Source organism: Gobius niger (genome assembly GCF_951799975.1).
Source record: "Gobius niger genome assembly, contig: SCAFFOLD_74, whole genome shotgun sequence".
Taxonomy (NCBI): Eukaryota; Metazoa; Chordata; class Actinopteri; order Gobiiformes; family Gobiidae; genus Gobius; species Gobius niger.
Window position 1 is genome coordinate 32523 of NW_027639323.1, and position 25341 is coordinate 57863.

A 25341-nucleotide genomic window follows, 5' to 3' on the forward strand; every position below is an offset into this window, starting at 1 on the left:
AAGGACAGACTTATTCTGAAAGGATAGTCTTATTCTGAAAGGACAGTCTTATTCTGAAAGGATAGTCTTATTCTGAAAGGATAGTCTTATTCTGAAAGGATAGTCTTATTCTGAAAGGACAGTCTTATTCTGAAGGGTTAGTCTTATTCTGAAAGGACAGTCTTATTCTGAAAGGATAGTCTTATTCTGAAAGGACAGTCTTATTCTGAAAGGACAGTCTTATTCTGAAAGGACAGTCTTATTCTGAAAGGACAGTCTTATTCTGAAAGGATAGTCTTATTCTGAAAGGATAGTCTTATTCTGAAGGGATGGTTTTATTCTGAAAGGATAGTCTTATTCTGAAGGGTTAGTCTTATTCTGAAAGGATAGTCTTATTCTGAAAGGACAGTCTTATTCTGAAAGGATAGTCTTATTCTGAAAGGACAGTCTTATTCTGAAGGGACAGTCTTATTCTGAAAGGACAGTCTTATTCTGAAAGGACAGTCTTATTCTGAAAGGATAGTCTTATTCTGAAAGGATAGTCTTATTCTGAAAGGACAGTCTTATTCTGAAAGGATAGTCTTATTCTGAAAGGACAGTCTTATTCTGAAGGGTTAGTCTTATTCTGAAAGGACAGTCTTATTCTGAAAAGACAGTCTTATTCTGAAGGGTTAGTCTTATTCTGAAAGGATAGTCTTATTCTGAAAGGATAGTCTTATTCTGAAAGGACAGTCTTATTCTGAAAGGATAGTCTTATTCTGAAAGGATAGTCTTATTCTGAAGGGATAGTCTTATTCTGAAGGGACAGTCTTATTCTGAAGGGTTAGTCTTATTCTGAAAGGACAGTCTTATTCTGAAAGGATAGTCTTATTCTGAAAGGACAGTCTTATTCTGAAGGGATGGTTTTATTCTGAAAGGATAGTCTTATTCTGAAGGGATAGTCTTATTCTGAAAGGACAGTCTTATTCTGAAGGGTTAGTCTTATTCTGAAAGGATAGTCTTATTCTGAAAGGATAGTCTTATTCTGAAAGGATAGTCTTATTCTGAAAGGACAGTCTTATTCTGAAAGGATAGTCTTATTCTGAAAGGACAGTCTTATTCTGAAAGGATAGTCTTATTCTGAAAGGACAGTCTTATTCTGAAGGGTTAGTCTTATTCTGAAAGGATAGACTTATTCTGAAAGGATAGACTTATTCTGAAAGGATAGTCTTATTCTGAAAGGATAGTCTTATTCTGAAAGGACAGTCTTATTCTGAAAGGACAGTCTTATTCTGAAAGGACAGTCTTATTCTGAAAGGATAGTCTTATTCTGAAAGGATAGTCTTATTCTGAAAGGATAGTCTTATTCTGAAAGGACAGTCTTATTCTGAAAGGACAGTCTTATTCTGAAAGGACAGTCTTATTCTGAAAGGACAGTCTTATTCTGAAAGGATAGTCTTATTCTGAAAGGACAGTCTTATTCTGAAAGGACAGTCTTATTCTGAAAGGATAGTCTTATTCTGAAAGGATAGTCTTATTCTGAAAGGTTAGTCTTATTCTGAAAGGAATGAATGAATTTTTATTTTTCTTGTCTGTTTTTATGTATCTATTTTTATGTATCTTGTGCTGCAAAACTAATTGCCCTATCGGGGACATGAAATAAAGTGAAGTGAAGTGAAGTGAAGTGAAGGATAGTCTTATTCTGAAAGGACAGTCTTATTCTGAAGGGTTAGTCTTATTCTGAAAGGATAGTCTTATTCTGAAAGGATAGTCTTATTCAGAAGGGATAGTCTTATTCTGAAAGGATAGACTTATTCTGAAAGGACAGTCTTATTCAGAAGGGATAGTCTTATTCTGAAAGGATAGACTTATTCTGAAAGGACAGTCTTATTCAGAAGGGATAGTCTTATTCTGAAAGGATAGACTTATTCTGAAAGGATAGACTTATTCTGAAAGGACAGTCTTATTCTGAAAGGATAGACTTATTCTCTAGTGTTTCATAGAGTCCAGCGTTATCTTGTCCTATTATTCTGATTCAGTTTCATGATTTGTTATTTTACTCTGAAAGGTTGTGGCCTGAAGGTGAACTCTTGTTTTGGCGGGGCGTGTCCTGGTGTTGACTCAGACTCTTGTTTTGGCGGGGCGTGTCCTGGTGTTGACTCAGACTCTTGTTTTGGCGGGGCGTGTCCTGGTGTTGACTCAGACTCTTGTTTTGACAGGGATTGAGTTTGGCGCCGCCGTGAGCCTCGACCACATGGGGGCGGTGCTGCAGGAGGCCGTGAGGTCACTTCCTGTCGGTCGGACGCAGGTGCTTCAAGCCGTGCTGGAGCAGCTGCAGTGGTTCGCTGGGAAACAGATCCGGAACGTCGCCGTGAGTCCAGACCTGACTTCACAAACAAACAAATACACAACAGATACACAAACAACTGGCCGTAACCAGGCAACCATAGTAATAACACAGTAACCAAACACTTCCCTTTCCAGGCGCTCGGAGGAAACATCATGACGGCGAGTCCCATCTCCGACCTGAACCCGGTGCTGATGGCGTCCGGAGCGAAACTCACCCTGAGCGACAGCGGTACAGGCTCTCAATGTGGAATGAAAGTTTGTAGCGGAGGCTCTTCTCAACTTTACAATGAACCAGGGCGGCCCATAACCCAATAAGCAGGTGCCCTGTCGTCAAGAGTCCCAATAAGTAAATATCTCTGACGTCTCCGTCCAACAGCATCTTCCACGTCATTCACATGTCCATCGCAAACCCGGCTGTGAGAGTCCCGTCAGGGCAGGCGACCTCCTCCTCCAGGCCTCACTTTGAGAGATAATCAGCTCCATAGTTCAGCGGTTCGGGAGGACAGCGAGCAGGGTTCAGTTTGGTTTAGTTTATTGAGAGGACAGTTAAAAAGATGGCTGCACCAGATTCAGCACTTTGCTAATTTACATCTGTAGTTCTACACAAGAGGAGGGAAAGAAGAGTGACTGTAGTTGTGTGTTGTCTCCTCCAGGAGCAGCAGAGTGACTGTAGTTGTGTGTTGTCTCCTCCAGGAGCAGCAGAGTGACTGTAGTTGTGTGTTGTCTCCTCCAGGAGCAGCAGAGTGACTGTAGTTGTGTGTTGTCTCCTCCAGGAGCAGCAGAGTGACTGTAGTTGTGTGTTGTGTCCTCCAGGAGCAGCAGAGTGACTGTAGTTGTGTGTTGTCTCCTCCAGGAGCAGCAGAGTGACTGTAGTTGTGTGTTGTCTCCTCCAGGGGGCAGCAGAGTGACTGTAGTTGTGTGTTGTTTCCTCCAGGGGGCAGCAGAGTGACTGTAGTGGTGTGTTGTCTCCTCCAAGAGCAGCAGAGTGACTGTAGTTGTGTGTTGTGTCCTCCAGGGGGCAGCAGAGTGACTGTAGTTGTGTGTTGTGTCCTCCAGGGGGCAGCAGAGTGACTGTAGTGGTGTGTTGTCTCCTCCAGGAGCAGCAGAGTGACTGTAGTTGTGTGTTGTGTCCTCCAGGGGCAGCAGAGTGACTGTAGTTGTGTGTTGTGTCCTCCAGGGGGCAGCAGAGTGACTGTAGTTGTGTGTTGTGTCCTCCAGGGGGCAGCAGAGTGACTGTAGTTGTGTGTTGTCTCCTCCAGGAGCAGCAGAGTGACTGTAGTTGTGTGTTGTGTCCTCCAGGAGCAGCAGAGTGACTGTAGTTGTGTGTTGTGTCCTCCAGGGGCAGCAGAGTGACTGTAGTTGTGTGTTGTGTCCTCCAGGGGGCAGCAGAGTGACTGTAGTTGTGTGTTGTGTCCTCCAGGGGGCAGCAGAGTGACTGTAGTTGTGTGTTGTGTCCTCCAAGGGGCAGCAGAGTGACTGTAGTTGTGTGTTGTGTCCTCCAGGGGGCAGCAGAGTGACTGTAGTTGTGTGTTGTGTCCTCCAGGGGGCAGCAGAGTGACTGTAGTTGTGTGTTGTCTCCTCCAGGGGGCAGCAGAGTGACTGTAGTTGTGTGTTGTGTCCTCCAGGGGCAGCAGAGTGACTGCAGTTGTGTGTTGTCTCCTCCAGGGGCAGCAGAGTGACTGTAGTTGTGTGTTGTGTCCTCCAGGGGCAGCAGAGTGACTGCAGTTGTGTGTTGTCTCCTCCAGGGGCAGCAGAGTGACTGTAGTTGTGTGTTGTCTCCTCCAGGAGCAGCAGAGTGACTGTAGTTGTGTGTTGTGTCCTCCAGGAGCAGCAGAGTGACTGTAGTTGTGTGTTGTCTCCTCCAGGGGGCAGCAGAGTGACTGTAGTTGTGTGTTGTCTCCTCCAGGAGCAGCAGAGTGACTGTAGTTGTGTGTTGTCTCCTCCAGGGGGCAGCAGAGTGACTGTAGTTGTGTGTTGTCTCCTCCAGGAGCAGCAGAGTGACTGTAGTTGTGTGTTGTCTCCTCCAGGAGCAGCAGAGTGACTGTAGTTGTGTGTTGTGTCCTCCAGGGGGCAGCAGAGTGACTGTAGTTGTGTGTTGTGTCCTCCAGGGGGCAGCAGAGTGACTGTAGTTGTGTGTTGTCTCCTCCAGGAGCAGCAGAGTGACTGTAGTTGTGTGTTGTCTCCTCCAGGAGCAGCAGAGTGACTGTAGTTGTGTGTTGTCTCCTCCAGGAGCAGCAGAGTGACTGTAGTTGTGTGTTGTCTCCTCCAGGAGCAGCAGAGTGACTGTAGTTGTGTGTTGTCTCCTCCAGGAGCAGCAGAGTGACTGTAGTTGTGTGTTGTCTCCTCCAGGGGCAGCAGAGTGACTGTAGTTGTGTGTTGTCTCCTCCAGGAGCAGCAGAGTGACTGTAGTTGTGTGTTGTCTCCTCCAGGAGCAGCAGAGTGACTGTAGTTGTGTGTTGTCTCCTCCAGGGGGCAGCAGAGTGACTGTAGTTGTGTGTTGTCTCCTCCAGGGGGCAGCAGAGTGACTGTAGTTGTGTGTTGTGTCCTCCAGGGGGCAGCAGAGTGACTGTAGTTGTGTGTTGTGTCCTCCAGGAGCAGCAGAGTGACTGTAGTTGTGTGTTGTGTCCTCCAGGGGGCAGCAGAGTAACTGTAGTTGTGTGTTGTGTCCTCCAGGGGGCAGCAGAGTGACTGTAGTTGTGTGTTGTCTCCTCCAGGAGCAGCAGAGTGACTGTAGTTGTGTGTTGTCTCCTCCAGGGGGCAGCAGAGTGACTGTAGTTGTGTGTTGTCTCCTCCAGGGGCAGCAGAGTGACTGTAGTTGTGTGTTGTCTCCTCCAGGGGGCAGCAGAGTGACTGTAGTTGTGTGTTGTGTCCTCCAGGGGCAGCAGAGTGACTGTAGTTGTGTGTTGTGTCCTCCAGGGGGCAGCAGAGTGACTGTAGTTGTGTGTTGTGTCCTCCAGGGGGCAGCAGAGTGACTGTAGTTGTGTGTTGTCTCCTCCAGGGGCAGCAGAGTGACTGTAGTTGTGTGTTGTGTCCTCCAGGAGCAGCAGAGTGACTGTAGTTGTGTGTTGTCTCCTCCAGGGGGCAGCAGAGTGACTGTAGTTGTGTGTTGTGTCCTCCAGGGGGCAGCAGAGTGACTGTAGTTGTGTGTTGTCTCCTCCAGGGGGCAGCAGAGTGACTGTAGTTGTGTGTTGTCTCCTCCAGGGGGCAGCAGAGTGACTGTAGTTGTGTGTTGTGTCCTCCAGGAGCAGCAGAGTGACTGTAGTTGTGTGTTGTCTCCTCCAGGGGGCAGCAGAGTGACTGTAGTTGTGTGTTGTGTCCTCCAGGGGCAGCAGAGTGACTGTAGTTGTGTGTTGTGTCCTCCAGGGGGCAGCAGAGTGACTGTAGTTGTGTGTTGTCTCCTCCAGGGGCAGCAGAGTGACTGTAGTTGTGTGTTGTCTCCTCCAGGGGGCAGCAGAGTGACTGTAGTTGTGTGTTGTGTCCTCCAGGGGCAGCAGAGTGACTGTAGTTGTGTGTTGTGTCCTCCAGGGGGCAGCAGAGTGACTGTAGTTGTGTGTTGTGTCCTCCAGGAGCAGCAGAGTGACTGTAGTTGTGTGTTGTGTCCTCCAGGGGGCAGCAGAGTAACTGTAGTTGTGTGTTGTGTCCTCCAGGGGGCAGCAGAGTGACTGTAGTTGTGTGTTGTCTCCTCCAGGGGGCAGCAGAGTGACTGTAGTTGTGTGTTGTCTCCTCCAGGAGCAGCAGAGTGACTGTAGTTGTGTGTTGTCTCCTCCAGGAGCAGCAGAGTGACTGTAGTTGTGTGTTGTCTCCTCCAGGGGGCAGCAGAGTGACTGTAGTTGTGTGTTGTGTCCTCCAGGAGCAGCAGAGTGACTGTAGTTGTGTGTTGTCTCCTCCAGGGGCAGCAGAGTGACTGTAGTTGTGTGTTGTCTCCTCCAGGGGCAGCAGAGTGACTGTAGTTGTGTGTTGTCTCCTCCAGGGGGCAGCAGAGTGACTGTAGTTGTGTGTTGTCTCCTCCAGGGGGCAGCAGAGTGACTGTAGTTGTGTGTTGTCTCCTCCAGGAGCAGCAGAGTGACTGTAGTTGTGTGTTGTCTCCTCCAGGAGCAGCAGAGTGACTGTAGTTGTGTGTTGTGTCCTCCAGGGGGCAGCAGAGTGACTGTAGTTGTGTGTTGTGTCCTCCAGGAGCAGCAGAGTGACTGTAGTTGTGTGTTGTGTCCTCCAGGAGCAGCAGAGTGACTGTAGTTGTGTGTTGTCTCCTCCAGGGGGCAGCAGAGTGACTGTAGTTGTGTGTTGTGTCCTCCAGGGAGCAGCAGAGTGACTGTAGTTGTGTGTTGTGTCCTCCAGGAGCAGCAGAGTGACTGTAGTTGTGTGTTGTGTCCTCCAGGGGGCAGCAGAGTGACTGTAGTTGTGTGTTGTGTCCTCCAGGAGCAGCAGAGTGACTGTAGTTGTGTGTTGTCTCCTCCAGGGGGCAGCAGAGTGACTGTAGTTGTGTGTTGTCTCCTCCAGGGGGCAGCAGAGTGACTGTAGTTGTGTGTTGTGACCTCCAGGGGGCAGCAGAGTGACTGTAGTTGTGTGTTGTGACCTCCAGGGGGCAGCAGAGTGACTGTAGTTGTGTGTTGTGACCTCCAGGGGGCAGCAGAGTGACTGTAGTTGTGTGTTGTGTCCTCCAGGGGGCAGCAGAGTGACTGTAGTTGTGTGTTGTCTCCTCCAGGAGCAGCAGAGTGACTGTAGTTGTGTGTTGTGTCCTCCAGGGGGCAGCAGAGTGACTGTAGTTGTGTGTTGTCTCCTCCAGGGGGCAGCAGAGTGACTGTAGTTGTGTGTTGTCTCCTCCAGGGGGCAGCAGAGTTACTGTAGTCGTGTGTTGTGTCCTCCAGGGGGCAGCAGAGTTACTGTAGTCGTGTGTTGTGTCCTCCAGGGGGCAGCAGAGTGACTGTAGTTCTGTGTTGTGTCCTCCAGGGGGCAGCAGATTGACTGTAGTTGTGTGTTGTGTCCTCCAGGGGGCAGCAGAGTGGTGCAGATGGATCAGGACTTCTTCACTGGATACCGGCGGACCCTGGTGCGACCACAGGAGGTCCTCGTGAGCGTCCTGCTACCGCTCAGCCACGAGGTATGAATTTAATAAACCAAACTTGATTAGTGTCCGTTAGCTTTAGCACATTTAGCTTTAGCACACCGATGCTATAGTAAAAGGCTTTGATTAGTGTACGTTAGCTTTAGCACATTTAGCTTTAGCACAGTTAGCTTTAGCACAGTTAGCTTTAGCACACCGATGCTATAGTAAAAGGCTTTGATTAGTGTACGTTAGCTTTAGCACATTTAGCTTTAGCACACCGATGCTATAGTGAATGGCTTTGATTAGTGTACGTTAGCTTTAGCACAGTTAGCTTTAGCACGTTAGCTTTAGCACACCGATGCTATAGTAAAAGGCTTTGATTATTGTTGTACGTTAGCTTTAGCACGTTAGCTTCAGCTCACCGATGCTATAGTGAAAGGTTCATGCTGTCTGCTTAGATTAGACTCTTACAGATTTGTTCTAAGACAGAAGGTTTACAGACGGACATGAGGAAACACAACATAAACACTCCAGTCAAACCACACACAAAACTCAGACCTAAAAACACCGTCCATCACGACCGGAACTGTGATGTCATACACGAAAACATGCAATAAAACATGTGTCTAACAAACAGCATGTGAAGAGTTCTCCTCACCTGCAGCGTCTGGCCTTAAATACGCAAATGAGAGTCTGAATATGTAAAGATTTAATTTGAATATGTAATGATGTAAATATCGAAGCTCCAACTAGCTACAAATATCTGATACTGAAAGTTTTGGCTCTCATGGCTTTGAAAACACAACTTTCACTAAATCTAAGTGAAGCTCCGCCGAGTAAAAAGCTGCGGCTAGCAGGAGCATGCTAAAGCTAGCAACAGTACGCTAATGCTAACGTAAACTAATCAATGCTGGGACAGAAGCTATGATAGAAATACCTCATGTAGGCGAATAAACTGAAATGGACCAGAGCTGGAGCTGAAGTGTTTGTGTTTTAGTTTATAATCTATTATAGAAAACGCTATCTCAATGGCCGCCGCCTGGGCGCCGCCATGTTTATTTCCCATACCGACTTTGAAGCTAAGCAGGGACGGGCCTGGTTAGGACTGGGATGGGAGACCGTTTGGGAACACCAGGAAGCCGCGGTGCTGCGGTGCTGCTGTCCGAGGACAACCCACCGTCACAAAAACGCGAGTGCACGACATCTGACTGCCGTGCGCGCATTCACCCAGGGCGATGTGTGTGCGCGTGTGAGCGTCCGTGCGTGTATGTGTGCGCGCGTGCATCCAAACAGGGCTGTGTGCGCGTGCGTGCGTGCGTGCGTGCGTGCGTGTGTGCGTGCGTGTGTGTGTGCGTGCGTGCGTGCGTGCGTGTGTGTGTGCGTGCGTGCGTGCGTGCGTGCGTGCGTGCGTGTGTGTGTGTGTGTGTGCGCAGGCGTGTATGTGTGTGCGCACGCGCATCCAAACAGGGCGCTGTGTGCCATCGTCACTCACCCTAAACTGCAGCTGTAGACGCTCCGCACAGGTACAGGTACATCCTCCAAAACACATCTGCGTGTCTTTGTTTAAGTCTCTCCTGCCCAAAACCTGCTCCAACACGAGCCTCTAATCAAACGCGCTGCTCCGACTGATTTATCCTCCGTGTGAGTGAAAGCGAAAATGAAACTACAACTTAACGAGCGCATGGCCTGCACTGCGTAGTTTCTTTCTTTTTTTTTTACTTTGCTGCTGGACCATTTGTTTTCTATTTTGCTTTCACGTATTGTGAGCCCAGAGGTACATTTTATTCTAAAGCAGCTTTGAAAGCATTGCCAATTTTATTGTCAGGTTATAAATACTGTCTAACAACGATCATTAGGCTATTTCAGTTCAAAACCTACTCATTATTTGTTTTATTGTACACTACCGTGATGCACCAAACCACGGGTCCTGCACCGTGACCCAAACCGTTAGAGCTCAACCCCTCATATTTATCCATAATTATTCCACTATCTCTTGAATTCAATTCCCTGAGTTTAGCATATAACATAGCATATTGTCGTTGTAGTTACTAAGAAAGGAGCACGGGTGCTTCAAACTCTCCAATTGCTGTTTGTTTGAAATTATTTTTTGCCTTCATTATTTTAAACATTTGTCGTGGCCAAAGTTCTTGGAATGGGTTGGGAACCACTGGTCTACAGCTGAACTGTGTGACGGGTTGGACATTTCTTTGTAATCACTCATAATCTCAGAATATCAAATGTGGAGACTAGCGAGGCCCGGCCGAAGGCCGGGTCTCAGCTAGTATAATATATAACACAATAACATAATAATAACATAATAATATAGAAATAACACATTAGTTATGCACAGGCTATAGTATAACCGATATAATATATCAGGTGAGTTGTCCCTGCCTGTCCCGAGGACAGTCGTTGTCTTTATCCAAATCTAAAATCTTCTGGAAAAAAAAAGAAAGAAAAAAGCATCAAAATAGTGAAGGAGATGAAAAAGATGAAAGGGAAAGAACAAACATCAAATAAGTGATTAGTAAATATAAATAAAGTGATTCCTCTGGTCTGTAGCTCTGCGGTCCAGAAGCTTTAGATTTGGGTAAAGCTGGTTCAGGTTAGTATCAGATATAAATAAAGTGTTTCCTCTGGTCTGTAGCTCTGCGGTCCAGAAGCTTTAGATTTGGGTAAAGCTGGTTCAGGTTAGTATCAGATATAAATAAAGTGTTTCCTCTGGTCTGTAGCTCTGCGGTCCAGAAGCTTTAGATTTGGGTAAAGCTGGTTCAGGTTAGTATCAGATATAAATAAAGTGTTTCCTCTGGTCTGTAGCTCTGCGGTCCAGAAGCTTTAGATTTGGGTAAAGCTGGTTCAGGTTAGTATCAGATGTAAATAAAGTGATTCCTCTGGTCTGTAGCTCTGCGGTCCAGAAGCTTTAGATTTGGGTAAAGCTGGTTCAGGTTAATATCAGATATAAATAAAGTGATGATTCCTCTGGTCTGTAGCTCTGCGGTCCAGAAGCTTTAGATTTGGGTAAAGCTGGTTCAGGTTTAGATTTGGGTAAAGCTGGGTTCAGATGTAATAATGACGTGATGATGTCACTCAGGGTCAGCTGATCCGCGCCTACAAAACCTCGCGGCGCCGGGAGGACGACATCAGCGTCGTCACGGCGACCCTCAGCGTGACCTTTGAACCCGGCTCCGCCCGGGTCGCCGACCTGACCGCGGCGTTCGGGGGGATGGGCCCCACGGTTGTCATGGCGACGCTCACGAGCCGCGCCCTGAGGGGGAGGATGTGGGGGGAGGAGCTCCTGCAGAGCGCCTGCTCCTCATTGGCCGAGGAGATGACCCTTGACCCTTCGTCACCAGGTGGGATGGTGTCGTACAGGAGGACGCTGGTGCTCAGCCTGTTCTACAAGTTCTACCTGAGCGTCAGCGTGTTCCTCCACCAGAAGGTACTACAGCCTTCACTACAACCTACACCCTACACCCTACAACACTACAGCACTACAACTTAAACCCAAACACTAACATCGAACCCAACAAGTTCTACCTCAGCGTCAGCGTGTTCCTGCACGAGAAGGTACTACAGCCTTCACTACAACCCTACAACCTACGACCTACAACAGACTCCCTTCATCTTATAACCCGACAAACCTATAACCCAAACACTAACATCTAACCCTAACCCTACAAGTTCTACCTCAGCGTCAGCGTGTTCCTGCACCAGAAGGTACTACAGCCTTCACTACAACCTACAACCTACAACCTACAACCTACAACAGACTCCCTTCATATGACCCTACAAACCTATAACCCAAACACTAGCATCTAACCCTACAAGTTCTACCTCAGCGTCAGCGTGTTCCTGCATGAGAAGGTACTACAGCCTTCACTACAACCTACAACACTACAACCTACAACCTACAACACTACAACTTAAACCCAAACACTAACATCTAACCCTACAAGTTCTACCTCAGCGTCAGCGTGTTCCTGCACCAGAAGGTACTACAACCCTACGACAGACTCCCTTCATATAACCCTACAAACCTATAACCCAAACACTAACATCTAACCCTACAAGTTCTACCTGAGCGTCAGCGTGTTCCTCCACGAGAAGGTACTACACCTTTCACTACAACCTACAACCTACAACCCTACGACAGACTCCCTTCATCTTATAACCCAAACCAATAACTTAAACCCTAACACTATGTCTCTACATCCAGACCCTGAAGTATAGTTAGTTTTAAAGATGCTTTCAGCAGATGTAGCTCCTCATTGGAGCCGCTCCTGCGGGACAGTAGGAGCGGCTCCAATGAGGAGAGAAAATAACAACAAACAAATCCAATATTCCACATAGATCTGACTTTAGTACAGACGACTCTCCCTAAACCAGAGTCAGTGTGGATTTAACCAGAGCTACATGTGTGCAGTGTTTACAACATACAGGCTAACGTTGCTAATGTTGCTAATGATGCTAATGTTGCTAATGATGCTAATGTTGCTAATGTTGCTAATGTTGCTAATGTTGCTAATGTTGCTAATGTTGCTAACTAGCCGCTAACTCGTGGCTAACAGTCCTGGTGATTCTTACTCTGTTTTACTGCAGGGTTTAATTCATCTGAAAAACTAACCCAGCGACTAAAAAGTCGTCAGAACATCCAGAATAAAGAGATACACATGTTTATATTGAGCCAAAACGCTGAAGCTTCTGGATAAGTTTCTATAAACACAGGAGAAAATCCACACGGAGCTGAAGTAAAGGAGAAAAGAGACATTTATCTGCAGTAATAAGTAACATCTCAGTACTATAGTTAAATACAAATACATGAATGATTAAAGAGCTTTAGGACATGAGCTGCTCTGTCTGTGATGGACAGAAACATAAACATAAATAAATAAATAAATAATATCTGTTCAGTTCTGATCAAACTTCTCTTAAAAGTGTCGCCGACTTTACTTAAGGAAATGTAACTGAGTAAATTAACTCATTACAAACCGATCTGTGTGAAACAGAGGAAGAAAATGCCTTGTACTGGTGTTCGGTATCGGCAAATACTTCAGTATCGGTAAATACTTCACTCAAAGCAAGTACGAGTTTCAGAAAAGTGTTCTCGGTGCCAGTGTGAGCGAGGCCGAGGTGGCCCTGTGGTACTTCCAGCTGTGGTACTCCACCTGTGGTACTCCCACCTGTGGTACTTCCACCTGTGGTACTCCACCTGTGGTACTCCCACCTGTGGTACTTCCACCTGTGGTACTCCACCTGTGGTACTCCACCTGTGGTACTCCCACCTGTGGTACTCCACCTGTGGTACTTCCACCTGTGGTACTCCACCTGTGGTACTCCACCTGTGGTACTCCCACCTGTGGTACTCCCACCTTCCTGATCCTGTGGTCTTCTCCTTCAGGGCCACCAGGTGGAGCCGGTCCCAGACGAGTTCCTCAGCGCCACAGACGTGTTCCACCCGGCAGCGCCCTCTAGTGTCCAGGTGTATCAGGTACAGCCTCCACCCAAAAAGAAGAAAAATATATTTAAAAAAAGGATTAAAATAAAGGAAAACATGACAAATTACAAAAATATGAAAATAAATAACTGAGAAAAACATGCAATTAAACAATAACTGAAAAAAGAATAAAAAGGAAAAAAAAACGAGTTCTGTCTGACCCGGTTCTGACCCGGTTCTGGTTCCCGGTTCTGACCCGGTTCTGGTTCCCCTGGTCCAGAGCGTCCCGGCGGGTCAGAGGGTGGAGGACGTGGTGGGACGTCCCATGATGCACCTGAGCGCGATGCAGCAGGCGACGGGAGAGGCTCAGTACTGTGACGACATCCCCCCCCACGACAACGAGCTGTTCCTCAGCCTGGTCTACAGCTCCAGAGCCCACGCCAAGATACTGTGAGTACTACTACTATTACTACTACTACTACTACTACTACTACTACTACTACTACTACTACTACTACTACTGCAATAACTACTATAATACTGTGACGACATCCCCCCCCACGACAACGAGCTGTTCCTCAGCCTGGTCTACAGCTCCAGAGCCCACGCCCAGATACTGTGAGTACTACTACTACTGTGAGTACTACTACTACTACTACTACTACTACTACTGTGAGTACTACTACTACTACTACTACTACTACTACTGTGAGTACTACTACTACTACTACTACTACTACTGCTGTGAGTACTAGCTCTGACCTGGCCTGGCTCTGACCCCGCCTGGTTCTGACCCGCTCTGACCCGCTCTGACCCGGCCTGGTTCTGACCCGGCCTGGTTCTGACCCAGCCTGGTTCTGACCCGCTCTGACCCTGGTTCTGACCCGGCCTGGTTCTGACCCTGGTTCTGACCCTGGTTCTGACCCGCTCTGACCCGCTCTGACCCGGCCTGGTTCTGACCCGCTCTGACCCGTGTCTGCAGGTCCGTGGACGCCGCGCTCGCCCGCTCCATGCCCGGCGTGGTGGACGTTCTTTTGGCCGAGGACGTTCCAGGATCAAACGTGATCGGACCCGTCGTCTACGATGAGACGGCGCTGGCCCAGGGAGAGGCGAGTCCAGGGTTATCCCTAACCCTAACCCCTAACCCAGGGAGAGGCGAGTCCAGGGTTATCCCTAACCCCTAACCCAGGGAGAGGCGAGTCCAGGGTTATCCCTAACCCTAACCCCTAACCCCTAACCCCTAACCCCTAACCCTAACCCCTAACCCCTAACTCCTAACCCCTAACCCCTAACCCAGGGAGAGGCGAGTCCAGGGTTATCCCTAACCCTAACCCCTAACACTAACCCCTAACCCCTAACCCTAACCCCTAACCCCTAACCCCAAACCCTGGCCCAGGGAGAGGTGAGTCCAGGGTTATCCCTAACCCCTAACACTAACCCCTAACCCCTAACCCCTAACACTAACCCCTAACCCCTAACCCCTAACCCTAACCCTAACCCAGGGAGCGGTGAGTCCAGGGTTAACCCCTAACCCCTAACCCAGGGTTATCCCTAACCCCTAACCCTAACCCAGGGAGAGGCGAGTCCAGGGTTATCCCTAACCCCTAACCCCTAACCCCTAACCCCAAACCCCTAACCCTAACCCTAACCCCTAACCCCTAACCCTAACCCTAACCCCTAACCCAGGGAGAGGCGAGTCAGAACTACTGTCATGGAACTCAGTTTGGAATCTGAAAAACAAACTCAGTTCGTGAAACCGATTTCGATTTCGATACAACGGCAAAAGGAAAATTCAATTTTTTCCTCTGTATTAAGTTTTCTATCGACATCACAGAACTCAACAATAGACTAGAATACAGTAATAGAACCTATTTACATGACAATAATGTTAAACACTGTGAGTCAGGCTGTCCTGGATCTGTGACGGGTGTGGGCCATGTGACGTGTGTGGGTCATGTGACGAGTGTGGGTCATGTGACGAGTGTGGGTCATGTGATGCAGGTAACGTGTGTGGGTCATGTGACGAGTGTGGGTTATGTGATGCAGGTGACGTGTGTGGGTCATGTGACGAGTGTGGGTCATGTGACGAGTGTGGGTCATGTGACGAGTGTGGGTCATGTGACGAGTGTGGGTCATGTGACGAGTGTGGGTCATGTGATGCAGGTAACGTGTGTGGGTCATGTGGGTCATGTGACGAGTGTGGGTCACGTGAACTGTCAGGGTCATGTGACGAGTGTGGGTCACGTGAACTGTCAGGGTCATGTGACGAGTGTGGGTCATGTGACGAGTGTGGGTCATGTGACGAGTGTGGGTCATGTGACGAGTGTGGGTCATGTGACAAGTGTGGGTCATGTGACGAGTGTGGGTCATGTGATGTGGGTGACGAGTGTGGGTCACGTGAACTGTCAGGGTCCTGTGACGAGTGTGGGTCCTGTGATGCAGGTGACGTGTGTGGGTCATGTGACGTGTGTGGGTCATGTGACGAGTGTGGGTCATGTGACGAGTGTGGGTCATGTGACGAGTGTGGGTCATATGACAAGTGTGGGTCATGTGACGAGTGTGGGTCATGTGATGCGGGTGACGAGTGTGGGTCACGTGAACTGTCAGGGTCATGTGACGAGTGTGGGTCACGTGAACTGTCAGGGTCCTGTGACGAGTGTGGGTCATGTGACGTGTGTGGGTCATGTGACGTGTGTGGGTCATGTGATGCAGGTGACGTGTGTGGGTCATGTGACGAGTGTGGGTCATGTGACGTGTGTGGGTCATGTGATGCAGGTGATGTGTGTGGGTCATGTGACGAGTGTGGGTCATGTGACGAGTGTGGGTCATGTGACGAGTGTGGGTCATGTGACGTGTGTGGGTCATGTGACGTGTGTGGGTCATGTGATGCAGGTGACGTGTGTGGGTCATGTGACGAGTGTGGGTCATGTGACGTGTGTGGGTCATGTGATGCAGGTGACGTGTGTGGGTCATGTGACGTGTGTGGGTCATGTGACGTGTGTGGGTCATGTGACGAGTGTGGGTCATGTGACGAGTGTGGGTCATGTGATGCAGGTGACGTGTGTGGGTCATGTGATTGGGGCGGTGGTGGCGCAGACTCAGGCCGAAGCCCAACGAGCCGCAAAGTCCGTGAAGATCCAGTACCAGGACCTGCCGGCGATCATCACCATCCAGGTACTTTATCAGGGTAACCGCTGATCGCCGATGTTTTAGTACTAGAGTCAGACCCCAAAAGACAAAAGGGGTTCCACAAAGTATTCATTCATGCTTCATGATAATTATTGAAAAATAACAGAATCATGGATCATTTTGCTTTCACTTCACAGTCGTCTGTTACTTGTGTGTGAACGTTCAGTAAAAAATAAAAATAAAATCTTTATGTTTAGGGCTGTAAACATGACAAAATGTACAAAAGTTCCAGGTGTGTGAACACTTTCCAGAGGCTCTGTGTTGTTGTGACTTTGACCTTGACCTTGTTCATCCCTGGATTCTCATTGGATGTTTGTCAGGAAGCAATAGAAGCCCAGTCGTTCTATGAGCCAATCAGAACACTCCAAAACGGTGACCTGGAGGCGGGGTTTCAGCAGTCCGACCACGTCCTGGAGGGTAAGAATCAGCCAATCCGAGCGCGGGGGCAGTGTAACGACCACTGAGAGCAGAGTCTGCTCCACAGGTGAGGTCCACATCGGGGGCCAGGAGCACTTCTACCTGGAGACCAACGTCACAGTGGCCGTTCCTCGAGACCACGGAGAGATGGAGATCTTCAGCTCCACGCAGGCGCCGACCAAGACACAGGTACGTTATCTTCATTCATCGTGCCTAGGTCCAGGAGAAGACACACAAACAAAACCACAACACAGATTAAAATGATACTATAAACTGGACTAAAGTCAAACCTGCAGATGTTTGGGTCGACTCCTACAAAGTGAAACTAAAAACATGAACTTGAACCAAAAACATGACCCGCTCTGACCCACTCTGACCCCACTCTGACACGGCTCTGACCCCGCTCTGACCCCGCTCTGACCCCACTCTGACCCACTCTGACCCACTCTGACCCACTCTGACCCACTCTGGTTGCAGTCCCTCGTGGCCCGGGTCTTGGGCATCCCGTCGAACCGTGTCCACGTCAGAGTGAAGCGAATGGGCGGCGGCTTCGGAGGAAAAGAGTCAAGAACCACCGTCCTGTCCACCGTGGTCGCACTGGCCGCTCACAGGTACAGACTATAAAACCGAACAAGACTGACTACAAACCGCCCTACATGAGGCTGAAAAACAAGACTGACTACAAACCGCCCTACATGAGACTGTAAAACAACACTGACTACAAACCGCCCAACATGAGGCTGTAAAACAACACTGACTACAAACCGCCCTACGTGAGACTGTAAAACAAGACTGACAACAAACCGCCCTACATGAGACTGTAAAACAACACTGACTACAAACCGCCCAACATGAGGCTGTAAAACAAGACTAACTACAAACCGCCCTACATGAGGCTGAAAAACAAGACTGACTACAAACCGCCCTACATGAGGCTGAAAAACAAGACTGACTACAAACCGCCCAACGTGAGGCTGTAAAACAAGACTGACTACAAACCGCCCTACGTGAGGCTGTAAAACAAGACTGACTACAAACCGCCCTACATGAGGCTGAAAAACAAGACTATCTACAAACCGCCCTACATGAGACTGTAAAACAACACTGACTACAAACCGCCCAACATGAGACTGTAAAACAAGACTGACTACAAACCGCCCTACGTGAGACTGTAAAACAAGACAACAAAACCAGAACTACAAACATTCATCGGTACAAACACCACATAAAGGTTTGGGTATGACAGTGATAAAGGTTTGGGTATGACAGTGATGTCCCTGGCGTGGCTTTGTTTCAGACTGAAGCGTCCCGTGCGCTGCATGTTGGACAGAGACGAGGACATGTTGGTGACAGGAGGACGACACCCGTTCTTCGCCAAGTACAAGGTCCGCCTTTTTACAGATTCAGACGAACTTCAGGCTCAGCTCTGACCTCTGACCTCTGACCCGCTGTTTTCTGGTCACAGGTCGGGTTCTCAGAAAGTGGGCGTATCCTGGCTCTGGACGTGTCGTATTTCAGCAACGTGGGAAACTCCATGGACCTGTCTTTCTCGGTGAGAAACACTGCCCTCATCTGATTGGTTGGCTCGTATCTGATGATCAAGATGATGACCAACCTTCTGTTGGTCTGTAAATGCAGTAAATTAGAATAACTGCCTTGTATAAAATGAGACGAAAACAATGATGGAAATGTGACAAAAAAGTGACGAAAAATTTATGAAGTGGCAAAAATGTGACAAAAATGGGATAAAAATTTAACACAAAATTTAACACAAAATTTAACACAAAATTGACAAAAAATGACAAAAAATTGACAAAAAATGACAATAATGTGACAAAAAAATGTGATAAAAAATGTGACAAAACAATGACCAAAAAAAAAAAAAAGTTACAAAAATGAGTTGAACACTCAACAAAAAACAAAAAATCTGATGACGTGAGGAAAAAGATCCCCCACTTTAAAAGGTTAAAGTGGGGGTGTTCTGCTTTAAAGAGGGGGTGTTCTGCTTTTGTCAGTCCCATAGCACCAGTCTATATCTCACTACAATGATGACAAACCTTCTGTTGGTCTGTAAATGCAGTAAATTAGAATAACTGCCTTGTATAAAATGTCTCTCTCAAAATGGCTGTAGTGAATGTCTTGAAATAGGCCTCTGTCTCTTTAAGAACCTCTGAGCCTTTAGACACGCCCCCTCCACACGCTGTCTGTGGCATCAGTGGGGAGGGGGTTCTGCTGAGGAGCAGTGGTTGGTTACTCGGCTGGTGACCAAAGCTCGGAGGCGTCTCCAGGAGGTGGGGGCGTTCCTAGGAGGACTCAGGCAAACCTATCCCTAAAATGGCCGCCATCAGAGTTTTTACAGATTACTCAAAATGGCTGCCGTCAGAGTTTATACAGATTTCTCAAAATGGCTGCCGTCAGAGTTTATACAGATTACTCAAAATGTCCGCCGTCAGAGTTTATACAGATTACTCAAAATGGCCGCCGTCAGAGTTTATACAGATTACTCAAAATGGCTGCCGTCAGAGTTTATACAGATTACTCAAAATGGCCGCCATCAGAGTTTTTACAGATTACTCAGAAATACGTGAATGTGCCAAGGCAACACTTCAGCCATGTTTTTAATGAGGGAGTGACAGAATAACATGATGGAACGCTTGAACAAGTCCATTTTGCAGAACACCCCCCCTTTAACTGTTTGCACATTTCCTGTCTATTTTGAACACCCTGATCGTATTGAATGCCGAATGCAACAAATGCTCATCTCTGATTGGCTCCTCTCTGATTGGCCGCTCTCTCTGATTGGCAGGTGATGGAGCGCGCTCTGCTCCACATGGATAACTCGTACCTGGTGCCGAACATTCGTGGGCGGGGCTTCATGTGTAAGACAAACCTCCCGTCGAACACGGCGTTCAGAGGCTTCGGAGGACCGCAAGGCATGATGGTCTGTGAGGACTGGGTCACCGCCATCGCGCTGAAGCTGAACCGGCCGGCAGAGGAGGTACGTCTGGACCCCGTTTCACCAAAGCTATGACTGCACAGGGATCCTAATCCTCTGGTCCGGTCCAGATCCGGGAGCTGAACATGTACTCAGAGGGAGACCGGACGCCGTTTAACCATCTCCTGGAGGGCGTGACCCTGAGACGCTGCTGGGCCGAGTGTTTGGACCGAGCCAAGATCCAGGAGCGACGGGAATCGATCAAGGACTTCAACAGGTACAAGACCCAGACCGGGACTGAACCAAGACTAGACCAGGACTAAACCAAGACTAGACCAGGACTGAACCAAGACAAGACCAGGACTAAACCAGGTCTGGGCACGAACTTAACTCTGGTTTGGTTTCAGGAAGAACCGCTGGACTAAAAGAGGGCTCGCTGTGGTTCCTACGAAGTTTGGAATCGCCTTCGGTGTGGTCTTCCTCAACCAGGTCTGACTCTGATCCACTTTGACCCGCTTTGATCCACTCTGACCCGCTTTGATCCACTCTGACCCGCTTTCATCCACGCTGACCCGGCCTGTTTCTGACCCATGTCTCTGTGTGTCCAGGCGGGGGCGCTGGTCCACATTTACACTGACGGCTCGGTGCTTTTGGCTCATGGAGGAACAGAGATGGGCCAAGGCCTTCACACCAAGATGGTCCAGGTACTAACCCCTAAAACAGATGGTCCAGGTACTAACCCCTAAAACAGATGGTCCAGGTACTAACCCCTAAACAAGATGGTCCAGGTACTAACCCCTAAAACAGATGGTCCAGGTACTAACCCCTAAACAAGATGGTCCAGGTACTAACCCCTAAACAAGATGGTCCAGGTACTAACCCCTAAACAAGATGGTCCAGGTACTAACCCCTAAAACAGATGGTCCAGGTACTAACCCCTAAAACAGATGGTCCAGGTACTAACCCCCAAACCAAGATGGTCCAGGTACTAACCCCTAAAACAGATGGTCCAGGTACTAACCCCTAAACAAGATGGTCCAGGTACTAACCCCTAAACAAGATGGTCCAGTACATTTATTTCCACATAAATAACCCGGTTCTGACCTGGTTCTGACCCGGGTCTTGGTTCTCATGTGGGCAGGTCTGCAGCCGTGCTCTGGGAATCTCCGCCTCAAAGATCCACGTTTGTGAGACGAGCTCTCACTCTGTGGCCAACACCAGCCCGACCGCCGCCTCCGTCTCATCCGACCTCAACGGGGCCGCCGTGATCAACGCCTGCGACCAGCTCCGGCAGCGGCTCAAGCCCTACAAGGACCAGGACCCGGGGGGCACCTGGGAGAGCTGGGTAAGGACGGGGACCCGGGGGCGTCTGGGAGAGCTGGGTAAGGACCGGGACCCGGGGGGCACCTGGGAGAGCTGGGTAAGGACCGGGACCCGGGGGGCGTCTGGGAGAGCTGGGTAAGGACCGGGACCCGGGGGCACCTGGGAGAGCTGGGTAAGGACCAGGACCCGGGGGCGTCTGGGAGAGCTGGGTAAGGACCGGGACCCGGGGGCACCTGGGAGAGCTGGGTAAGGACGGGGACCCGGGGGCGTCTGGGAGAGCTGGGTAAGGACCGGGACCCAGGGGGCACCTGGTGAGAGCTGGGTAAGGACCAGGACCCGGGGGGCACCTGGGAGAGCTGGGTAAGGACCAGGACCCGGGGGGCACCTGGGAGAGCTGGGTAAGGACTGGGACCCGGGGGGCGTCTGGGAGAGCTGGGTAAGGACCGGGACCCGGGTGGCGTCTGGGAGAGCTGGGTAAGGACCGGGACCCGGGGGGCACCTGGGAGAGCTGGGTAAGGACTGGGGGGCACCTGGGAGAGCTGGGTAAGGACTGGGACCCGGGGGCACCTGGGAGAGCTGGGTAAGGACCTGGGGGCGTCTGGGAGAGCTGGGTAAGGACTGGGACCCGGGGGCGTCTGGGAGAGCTGGGTAAGGACTGGGACCCGGGGGGCGTCTGGGAGAGCTGGGTAAGGACGGGGACCCGGGGGCACCTGGGAGAGCTGGGTAAGGACGGGGACCCGGGGGCACCTGGGAGAGCTGGGTAAGGACCAGGACCCGGGGGGCACCTGGGAGAGCTGGGTAAGGACCAGGACCCGGGGGGCACCTGGGAGAGCTGGGTAAGGACTGGGACCCGGGGGGCGTCTGGGAGAGCTGGGTAAGGACTGGGACCCGGGGGCGTCTGGGAGAGCTGGGTCAGGACCAGGACCCGGGGGGCGTCTGGGAGAGCTGGGTAAGGACCGGGGGCGTCTGGGAGAGCTGGGTAAGGACCGGGACCTGGGGGGCACCTGGGAGAGCTCTGGGAGCGAGCACACTGAAGAGTAGGGAAGAGACCGGTGTCACGCACTCATCACTCCTTCACCCTCGTTCACACAGTAGCACCAGATTCTGGGCCCCGGGTACAAACCATCTTGGTGGTTTAGTTCTCAGTCTATCTCTGTTTGACCCACAGGGGGCGCTGACTCGGTCCATTACCAGGTCTATCTCTGTTTGACCCACAGGGGGCGCTGACTCGGTCCATTACCAGGTCTATCTCTGTTTGACCCACAGGGGGCGCTGACTCGGTCCATTACCAGGTCTATCTCTGTTTGACCCACAGGGGGCGCTGACTCGGTCCATTACCAGGTCTATCTCTGTCTGACCCACAGGGGGCGCTGACTCGGTCCATTACCAGGTCTGTCTCTGTTTCAGGTGAAGGCGGCGTATTTCGACAGAGTGAACCTCAGCGCCAACGGCTTCTACAAGTCAGACACAACACACGGGCGCTGATGCTAATCATGCTAATCATGCTAGTCATGCTAATCATGCTAGTCATGCAAATCATGCTAATCATGCTAGTCATGCAAATCATGCTAATCATTTTAATAGTTTTAATGTTAATAATGCAACTGCTAATGATGCCAATGCTGATCATACTAATGCTAATAATGCTAATGGTAATCAGGCTAATGCTAAAGATGCTACGGCTGATCACACTATTGCTATTAATGCTAAAGCTGATCATGCCAGTAATCTTAATGCTAATGCGGCTAGGCTGATGCTAGGCGTGCTAATGCTAAAAATGCTAGTGCTAATCATACTAACGCTAATCATGCTAACGCTAATCCTGCTAACGCTAATCATGCTAACGCTAGTCCTGCTAATGCTAATCATGCTAATGCTAATCATGCAAATGCAAATCCTGCTAATGCTAATCATGCAAATGCTAATCATGCAAATACTAATCATGCTAATGCTAATCATGCTAATTCTAATCATGCTAATGCTAATCATGCTATTCCTAAATGATGTTCTTGCAGGATTCCGGATCTGGGCTACAACTGGGAGACAAACTCCGGTCGAGCGTTTAATTATTTCAGTTACGGCGTGTGTTGCTCCGAGGTCGAGGTGGACTGTCTCACCGGCGCTCACAAGGTCATTATTATAGTATAATGCTAACTATCTATTCTCTTTAATGAGCTAAGATAACATGAGGCTCACGTGGTCATTATTATAGTATAATGCTAACTATCTATTCTCTTTAATAAGCTAAGCTAACACGAGGCTCACGTGGTCATTATTATAGTATAATGCTATCTATCTATTCTCTTTAATAAGCTAAGCTAACATGAGGCTCACATGGTCATTATTATAGCATAATGCTATCTATCTATTCTCTTTAATAAGCTAGGCTAACATGAGGCTCACATGGTCATTATTATAGCATAATGCTATCTATCTATTCTCTTTAATTAGCTAAGATAACATGAGGCTCACATGGTCATTATTACATCTATTATTTTATTATAACGAGGTTTAAATAGTTTCCCTGAGTTTGTTTGTCTCTGTTTTTGTGCAGAATCTGAGCAGCACCATCATCATGGACGTCGGCCACAGCCTGAACCCCGCCCTCGACGTCGGACAGGTGACCTTTGACCTTTGACCTTAGGCCATGAACCAAACTAAGATCCTTGTGTGTTTTTGTTTACTTGTTTACTTGTTTATTTATTTGTTTATTATTGACAGGTGGAGACTCCTTTATTGTTGTTTTTTCGTTTGTTTGTTGTTTAATCGTTGACAGGTGGAGGGGGCGTTCATGTGTTGTTTACTCTTTATTGTTGTTGTTGTTTATTTGTTGTTGTTTATCTGTTGTTGTTTACGTGTCCAGGTGGAGGGCGCCTTCATGCGTTGTTGTTGTTTACCTGTTGTTGTTTACCTGTTGTTGTTTACGTGTCCAGGTGGAGGGCGTCTTCATGCGTTGTTGTTGTTTACCTGTTGTTGTTTACCTGTTGTTGTTTACCTGTTGTTGTTTTCCTGTCCAGGTGGAGGGCGCCTTCATGCGTTGTTGTTGTTTACTTGTTGTTTACCTGTTGTTGTTTACCTGTTGTTGTTGTTTACGTGTCCAGGTGGAGGGCGCCTTCATGCGTTGTTGTTGTTTACCTGTTGTTGTTTACGTGTCCAGGTGGAGGGCGCCTTCATGCGTTGTTGTTGTGTACCTGTTGTTGTTTACGTGTCCAGGTGGAGGGCGCCTTCATGCGTTGTTGTTGTGTACCTGTTGTTGTTTACGTGTCCAGGTGGAGGGCGCCTTCATGCGTTGTTGTTGTTTACCTGTTGTTGTTTACGTGTCCAGGTGGAGGGCGTCTTCATGCGTTGTTGTTGTTTACCTGTTGTTGTTTACCTGTTGTTGTTGTTTACCTGTTGTTGTTTACGTGTCCAGGTGGAGGACGTCTTCATGCGTTGTTGTTGTTTACCTGTTGTTGTTTACCTGTTGTTGTTTACTTGTTGTTTACCTGTTGTTGTTTACCTGTTGTTGTTTGCCTGTTGTTGTTTACCTGTTGTTGTTTACCTGTTGTTGTTTACGTGTCCAGGTGGAGGACGTCTTCATGCGTTGTTGTTTACCTGTTGTTGTTTACCTGTTGTTGTTTACTTGTTGTTTACCTGTTGTTGTTTACCTGTTGTTGTTTACTTGTTGTTTACCTGTTGTTGTTTACCTGTTGTTGTTTGCCTGTTGTTGTTTACCTGTTGTTTACCTGTTGTTGTTTACCTGTTGTTTGCCTGTTGTTGTTTACCTGTTGTTTGCCTGTTGTTGTTTACCTGTTGTTTACCTGTTGTTGTTTACCTGTCCAGGTGGAGGGCGCCTTCATGCAGGGCGTGGGCCTCTTCACGCTGGAGCAGCTGCTCTACAGTCCGGACGGGGCCCTTTTGACCCGAGGACCTGGAGCTTATAAAATCCCGGCGTTTGGAGACATTCCCACCGACCTGCAGGTGGCGCTGCTGCGCGACTCGCCCAACGACAAGGCGCTGTACTCGTCTAAGGTACGTCTGTGGTCCAGGTGGTCATTATGTTTGTTTGTGGTCCAGGTGGTCATTATGTTTGTTGGTGGCCCAGGTGGTCCGGGTGGTCGTTATGTTTGTTTGTTTGTGGTCCAGGTGGTCGTTATATCTGTTTGTTTGTGGTCCAGGTGGTCGTTATGTTTGTTTGTGGTCCGGGTGGTCCAGGTGGTCCAGGTGGTCATTATGTTTGTTTGTTTGTGGTCCAGGCCGTGGGGGAGCCGCCGCTGTTTCTCGCCGCTTCCGTGTTTTACGCCATAAAAGACGCTGTCGCTACGGCGCGCTTGGAGGCGGGGCTTAGCGGCCCGTTCCGATTGGACAGTCCGGCCACGGCGGAGAGGATCCGGGTCGCGTGTGCCGACCGCTTCACCAACATGGTAAAATATAACATGTTATATAACATATAACATATAACATGTAATATATTACATATTACATTTAACATATTACATATAACATATAACATATAACATATAATACCAATATAATATAAATATATATTATAACACTGTGTCCACAGTGTCCCGCTGCTGAACCCGGGACCTACAAACCCTGGGCCGTCCTGGTCTGAGCCGGACCACACTGAGACCACACTGAGACCACACTGAGACCACACTGAGACCACACTGAGACCACACTGAGACCACACTGGGACCACACTGAGAC

At 48.9% G+C, this 25341-nt stretch overlaps 1 protein-coding gene across 1 annotated transcript in view; it reads left to right on the forward strand.

Moving 5' to 3' along the window:
- The window catches only part of xdh (xanthine dehydrogenase), a gene marked incomplete at its 5' end in the record, with an annotated part of 49344 nt that extends 24003 nt beyond the window's left edge, over window positions 1–25341 (forward strand). The window contains 24 exons of the mRNA XM_079583049.1: window positions 2178–2329; window positions 2443–2536; window positions 7296–7405; window positions 10443–10790; window positions 12750–12839; window positions 13066–13235; window positions 13768–13894; window positions 15840–15959; window positions 16295–16391; window positions 16459–16580; window positions 16869–17002; window positions 17689–17776; window positions 17857–17943; window positions 19198–19389; window positions 19458–19603; window positions 19734–19815; window positions 19935–20030; window positions 20468–20671; window positions 22057–22109; window positions 22665–22779; window positions 23204–23269; window positions 24472–24660; window positions 24885–25052; window positions 25196–25341. Of these exons, the coding sequence (XP_079439175.1) occupies window positions 2178–2329; window positions 2443–2536; window positions 7296–7405; window positions 10443–10790; window positions 12750–12839; window positions 13066–13235; window positions 13768–13894; window positions 15840–15959; window positions 16295–16391; window positions 16459–16580; window positions 16869–17002; window positions 17689–17776; window positions 17857–17943; window positions 19198–19389; window positions 19458–19603; window positions 19734–19815; window positions 19935–20030; window positions 20468–20671; window positions 22057–22109; window positions 22665–22779; window positions 23204–23269; window positions 24472–24660; window positions 24885–25052; window positions 25196–25246 (3101 nt within the window). The remainder of the gene's footprint in view (window positions 1–2177; window positions 2330–2442; window positions 2537–7295; window positions 7406–10442; window positions 10791–12749; window positions 12840–13065; window positions 13236–13767; window positions 13895–15839; window positions 15960–16294; window positions 16392–16458; window positions 16581–16868; window positions 17003–17688; window positions 17777–17856; window positions 17944–19197; window positions 19390–19457; window positions 19604–19733; window positions 19816–19934; window positions 20031–20467; window positions 20672–22056; window positions 22110–22664; window positions 22780–23203; window positions 23270–24471; window positions 24661–24884; window positions 25053–25195) is intronic.